Source organism: Priapulus caudatus, unplaced genomic scaffold (genome assembly GCF_000485595.1).
Source record: "Priapulus caudatus unplaced genomic scaffold, Priapulus_caudatus-5.0.1 Scaffold784, whole genome shotgun sequence".
Taxonomy (NCBI): Eukaryota; Metazoa; Priapulida; class Priapulimorpha; order Priapulimorphida; family Priapulidae; genus Priapulus; species Priapulus caudatus.
Window position 1 is genome coordinate 94,889 of NW_014577845.1, and position 6,541 is coordinate 101,429.

At 48.0% G+C, this 6,541-nt stretch overlaps 2 protein-coding genes across 2 annotated transcripts in view; one reads left to right on the top strand and one right to left on the bottom strand.

The window, feature by feature from the left end:
- The window catches only part of LOC106813501, an 11,352-nt gene extending 10,279 nt beyond the window's left edge, over positions 1-1,073 (top strand). Inside the window, exon 3 of the mRNA XM_014817643.1 lies at positions 730-1,073. Coding sequence (XP_014673129.1) covers positions 730-914 — 185 coding nt within the window. The 3' untranslated portion in view covers positions 915-1,073. The remainder of the gene's footprint in view (positions 1-729) is intronic.
- Positions 1-6,541, bottom strand: part of LOC106813502 (guanine nucleotide-binding protein subunit alpha-like) — a 43,380-nt gene that overhangs the window by 19,341 nt on the left and 17,498 nt on the right. Inside the window, 2 exon segments of the mRNA XM_014817644.1 lie at positions 6,299-6,376; positions 6,378-6,485. Of these exon segments, the coding sequence (XP_014673130.1) occupies positions 6,331-6,376; positions 6,378-6,485 (154 nt within the window). The 3' untranslated portion in view covers positions 6,299-6,330.

Here is a 6,541-nt window from a genome sequence, read left to right on the forward strand (position 1 = left end):
GTATCTTTGTCGTAGGGTTAGGGGAGGGTTACGGCAGGGTGGTGTGTCTTTGTGGTATGGTTAGTGGAGGGTTACGGCAGGGTGGTGTGTCTTTGTCGTATGGTTAGGGGAGGGTTACGGCAGGGTGGTGTGTCTTTGTGGTATGGTTAGTGGAGGGTTACGGCAGGGTGGTGTGTCTTTGTCGTATGGTTAGGGGAGGGTTACGGCAGGGTGGTGTGTCTTTGTGGTATGGTTAGTGGAGGGTTACGGCAGGGTGGTGTGTCTTTGTCGTATGGTTAGGGGAGGGTTACGGCAGGGTGGTGTGTCTTTGTGGTATGGTTAGTGGAGGGTTACGGCAGGGTGGTGTGTCTTTCTCGTATGGTTAGGGTAGGGTTACGGCAGGGTGGTGTGTCTTTGTCGTATGGTTAGGGGAGGGTTACGGCAGGGTGGTGTGTCTTTGTCGTATGGTTAGGGGAGGGTTACGGCAGGGTGGTGTGTCTTTGTCGTGAAGATGGTGGAGGAATGTAGAGCGATGTGTCTTTGATATGGGGATGGGGATGGTTACGGCAGGGCGGGGGTCTTTCTCGTAGAGTTAGTGGGAGGGTTACGGCCAGGGAGGGGGAGCTTTTGTTATGGAGTTAGTGGAAAGGGGGCTGCTGTAAAATTACGCGGAAAAAAGATGACGATCGTAGAAGTAAAAAAAAATATCGTGGGGCGATGAAATCTATAGGGATATTTCTTCAGTTGCAGTGGCCAACGCGGCCGACCTCAAAGAAATGCAGCAGATGAGTCGCCACGGTGGCGACGTCGGCGATGAAGGCAGAATGGGATCGGCAGAGGACCGCATCATCAACATGCTACTGCACAAGACGCCTCTGTCTCCGTGGAGCGAGGAGCAGGAGGATGCGGCGGCAGGACGCGTGATGCATAGCTAGTGATGTTACGGGAAAGGTCAGTCGCCCGCGTGCGCACACTATACGGCACCTCTACTAGAAGAACAGAGACGACCCGCGAGGGAGAATTCTGGTTTCAGTCTGTACAAAAAAAATCTCCTGATATTTCTTATATATATATATATATATATACGCGCGTGTGTGCGGATGTGTGCGTGTGCGTGCGTATGTAAGTGTGTGTGTGTGTGAGTGCGCGTGCTTACGCGCTTACGCGTGTGTACGTGCGTCTGTGAGTGAGCATACACGAACGTGAGCGTAAATATACGCACGTTTTCGTGTGTACGTGCGTGTGTGTATGCAAACGTACGGTTGTGTATGTGCGTGCGTGCGTATATTTGTGTGCGTGAGCGAGTGTATGGGTTCGTAGGTGTACGCATGCTTACGTGCGTGCGTTTACACGTGCGTGTGTTTCTGTATGTACGTACGTGCGTGCGTGCGTGCGTGAATGTTTGTGTGTGGGTGCGCGTGTGTGTGTTACAGACGTGCCTCTTACATTGCAGATTAGCTGATCGTCGTGCTTCACGTACCTTGACGACATGTATTTGGCAATATATATATATATATTGCAATAGTTTTCCGCATTACGATTGCTACCGCTAAACGACCTATCGTGTGCGTGTGCGTGTATGTCCGTGCGTACGTGCATACACGCATGTGCGTGCATGCGTGCATGTATGCGTGTGCGTGCATGTGTGCAGATGTATATGTGCATGCGCGCGCGCACGTATGCTCCAATGTTTACCAATAATTTAACTGCCGGTATCTACCAGTAAGAACGCGACCAATCTCCTAGCTTGTCACGTGATTAGCCTATAGTAGCCTATCACGTAATTAATCCGAAGCTTTCCTACGGCGTGCTAGAATTAGTATTTCTATGTCAGATGAAGCACAAACCTCGCATTGGATATCTATCGTGGCCCTTCGTCATGTTGCTTCAGCCAAACATCACTAAAATCAAACCATTCCTTAAAGCTGCGTACTTAGAATGCATACGGCGTGTGTGTGCTTCCTTACATGTAGAAGCGACTTCTTAAGAGTCTGACTCGATGCACTCTACTTGATAGATCGACCGCCTACGCAATGTCAGTTGCAACTATTCGAAACTAGCGCTTGCATGATCATTTCTCAGTGATGTCATCCGGGCATTTGACCGATGCGTGCGTCATCGCCGTCGTATAGCCTTAATCCCCTTATATCCCATAATCGACTTATGGTGCATCTGTAGTATGGACGATGAACCCTTGGGCCAGCGCTATAGAAATAACATACGCAGAAACAAAATTTCACGAACGAATTTCAGTGTTAAAAATCGAGTGATTCTTCCTATTGCCACTAGGCGGCACGCGAGTGCTAGCGCGATGAAATTCGAACTGTTGCTACGGCGATCGGGCGTCGGCAGATGTTTAACTCGATATCACGTGCATGTTATCGACGTTTACACTTGTTCGTTTTTCGTTGTTATTTAGAGAAAGACGATTCGGCTTCGGACTATAAGATTATCCACGTATTTTCATGTTAATATTTTCGTATAAAACGCGTGGGTAGCGACCGGGTGTTCCACTTCCTGTTCCGCTCAGCGCTCGCTATTTATCGTCGACTAACCGGAACTCTTCCGTTAGAAATATAGCCTGTCATGGACGATGTCCTGCGCGTGCGCTCTGACACATTCCCCGAAATTCCCTGCAGAAATATGCTGTTGATTCTGTTCGATACATCGGCCTGTTAGAAACTAAGAGTTGTCATATATCGCAGTCGCGGGCCGCATAAATCACAATAGGTATATTACATAATAATTAAAGCAATCGCTATCTTTGCCCTTATCACGCGCTCTTTCCCCAGCGGGGTAGGGTTATAGTGTTCATAATTCATAAACGAATGATATCTGTTACTAGGCTATAGATCAGCAGCATCGTCCGCAGGACTGTTACGACACACAGCGGACGCGAATTATATAGAATGTATAGGAGCATTCCGCGAAGCGTAATGGTTTACCGTACGCAATTAAGTGTGCATTTGTTGTCGTGCGAGAAACTCATCTATAGAGAGTTTTGCCTGTTCATGACGTCACTCAAAATAAATGCGCAAACAGTTTCAAAGTTGTGGTTTCGTCTCTAATATACGGCTACGCACTTGCAAACACGCGCGCGCACACACACAGACACACACACACACACACACACACACACACACACACACACACACACACACACACAAACACACCAGCACACACACACACGATTCACAGGGGCGGATCCAGGCGCTGAAGCTAGACCAGTAATTTTTTCCAGATTTCAATCGCCGCAAAAAGGGCACACCCCGCGCAACAGTGGGCGCCGTCAGGAGCGGAAAACATGGCGGGGGGCTGGGGACCTCCCGCGGCAGGAAATTTCAAATTCTCAACGGGTCCCTGGGCACAAAATTGAGGCACCATTTTGAGCAACACTATTTCGTCAGAGCAGCAAGTAGCTAAAACACATACAAGTGGATTTATATTTGGCTCATTTTTTCACCTGCGCTTTGCCATACCAGCAATTAATGCAGACATGATTCAACCACTTTCCCTTCTTTTTTTCAGATATCCAAAGCTAGTTTTTTTTACCAATGTAAAAATTTTGGATTTCCTTTAAGTCCTGTCAAATGAACGCAGCAAGAAAAAGAGAAACAAATAAAGAATATAGCCAAATTGCCATCAAAATTGTTTTCTGTATTTTTTAAGCGCAAAATTATCGAAGGAGCAGCTTTGAAATCTCAGACGCGTAATTTCCACTCACGGCACAATACGGTTCTGAAATCCGCGCCCTGCCACCACACACACACTCACACATACACAACCAGCGCGACACACCACACACAGCAGCAATCACACACAGCAGCACACACACACACAACACACACAACACAGATAGCATATACACATCAACACATACGCGCGCCGCACTAATATTTTCTCAATTTGCTTTCTACACGTATATTCTATATGTAATAGTATATATATATATATATATATATATATATATATATATATAGTCGTTATACATGCCAATGATGTGGGCAGTGGATAGCGGTAGGGGGTGGGCGTTTTCCGGGATACGGTGGCAGCATGCGAGTCATCCATGTCCTGATGCATGCATGCGGCAGGCGGCTCTATCAATGCTACCGTCGGCCGCTGAGGCTGTGGGGCGACCAGCAGCTCCGCTTGGCATTCCGATGTCTCATAATTATACTGCGCATAGTACAAATAGGAAATACTTCAACACAATCGATGCTTCCAGCCGCTTCTATGAGATGTCTCGCCTGGAACCGTGCGGGTTAAACAGTTTGCATAGCGCACAGACAAGCGCACGGCACACGCGACGCACGCGCGCCGCCAACACATGCACCGCAACGCACGCACAGCGCGACGCACGGCACAATGTCAACGCGCTACGGCGATGAGAATGAAATTGCCAATCGAACGACAGAAAGTGTTGTTTACACTTGTCATTTCAGTTTTTAGGTGAGAACGGTACCCGCATACTGTGCGCGACATATGGGTCCGGGTAGCTGTAGGGGGCCGTGCGCGGCGCCGGCGTGTGGTGTGTGGTGCGTGTGGTGTGTGTGTGTGTGTGTGTGGTGTGTGTGTGTGTGTGTGTGCTTCGTGTGTGTGTGTGCGCGCGCGCGGCGCTGAGTGCTTAGTGAAGTGTGTATGAGGCATGTCTATGCTTGGCGTTCCGTGCGTGGCAGCGTGCGTGCGTGCTCTCGTTTGTGTGTGCGTAAGTGGTAGTGTGCGTACACGTGCCGTTCGTGTGCGTTCGTGCTGCGTGCGTGAGTCCCGTCTGCTGTAGCTGTTATAATAATTAGACTAGCGACTGTCTTACCGAAAACGAGCCCATAAGCTTCTTCATTTACTGCATGCGGATTACAATAAGAGTCTTTCACGCGCCTCGTATTTATTCTTTATAGATACAGACTAAGACCATCAACTTTATTCTAGGTATTATATTAATAGGATTGCTAGGTTATCATTGGCGGAATTGCTATGACCTCTACGGCGCTTGCAGTGAGCGTTACGATCACAATTTTGTCCGCGCGGTATGATCTTGCTAGAGCATTTCACGGCTCACGACGCGAATTATCGGCTCTCAAAGAATTACCTCCTTGCCTTTGTAGAGCGCCGTCGTCCGTGGCGTCGGTGTGGTGGTGAGGGCCGGTGTGTTCTGTGGTACACTCGATACGCGGGCAAGATCTCTAATCTAGTCGGCAGTGAGTAGATCATACGTCTGTCCCCTTTATCTACTATATAGGTCCCAGAAGCTCGTTTATAACTGGTGCGCTGTCACTCTCTCTTTCTCTCTTTCTCTCTTTGTTCTCTCTCTCTCTCCCTCCTCTTCTCTCTCATGTCTCTCTGTCCTGCTCTCTCCGGCTCTCTCTACCTCTCTCACACACCCGTGTGACAAAGCCGGCCAAGGCCGTTCATATCTAGCCTGCTCGTGTTCTCGTCTCCTCCTCTCCTCTCGACTCATCTCTCTCTCTCTGCGTCTGCGATGTCTCCTCTCTCACCTGCTGGCTCTCTCTCAGCTGTCTCTCCTCGTCTCTCTCTCTCTCTCTCTCGTCTCGTCCTCTCTCTTCTCTGCTCTCTCTTTCTATCTCCCTCCCTCCCCCTCTTCCCTCCTCTTTCTGTTTCTTCTCTCCCCTCTCTCTTTCTCCCGTCTCCCTTCTTAATTCCCTTTCTTGACAACGCCTCTCTCTTCCTCTCGCCCCTCAATCACGTCTTTCAAACACACACACACCACACACACACACACACAGTCACACGACACACACACACTCACACACAGAGCAACACACACACGCACCGCACACACACACACACACACTCTCAGCTCTGCGTCTCTCATCTCTATCTGCTCTTCTCTCTATCTATCTATCTATCCTATCTAATTTTATCTATCTATCTATCTATCTTCTATCATTTAATCTATCTATTTTTCGCTATAATATCTATCTATCTATCTATTCTATCTATCCTATCTATCTATCTATCTATCTATCTAATCTATCTATCTATCTATGCGTAGGTATATCTATCATATCTATCTAATCTATCCTATGTCGCCTATCTATCTAATTTATGATATCTATCGCTATCTATTTATCTATCTAAGTGCTAGTCGTATCTATCTATCACGTATCTATTCTAATCTATCTAATCATAAGGTCTAATCTATGCGTATTTAATCTATCTAACATCTATCTATCTAATCTATCTAACTATGCTATCTACTGATACTATCACTTATATATCTAGTCTCTAACCTCTCGCTCTCGCTCTTGCTCGCGCGGCCCTCTCTACTTTTTCGTCCGTCACGTCTATTTAGTATTCTTACCTTGTCATGCCGCAAACCTGGCCCGAACAATTTCAACGGGCCTCTCTCAGTCGGTTTCTCGTCGGGTCTCTCTGACATCAGGTCGAAGCTGCTAGCGTCGACGACAAAGATGACGGCGTGTACCCCTTCAACATGTAGATCCACTTGCGCGTGCTCTCGCGCGCTGCCCGCCCGACGTCCATACATCCTACACATTGCCACCGCGTACGTAAACACCAAGGGACACACGCATACACGCAACAC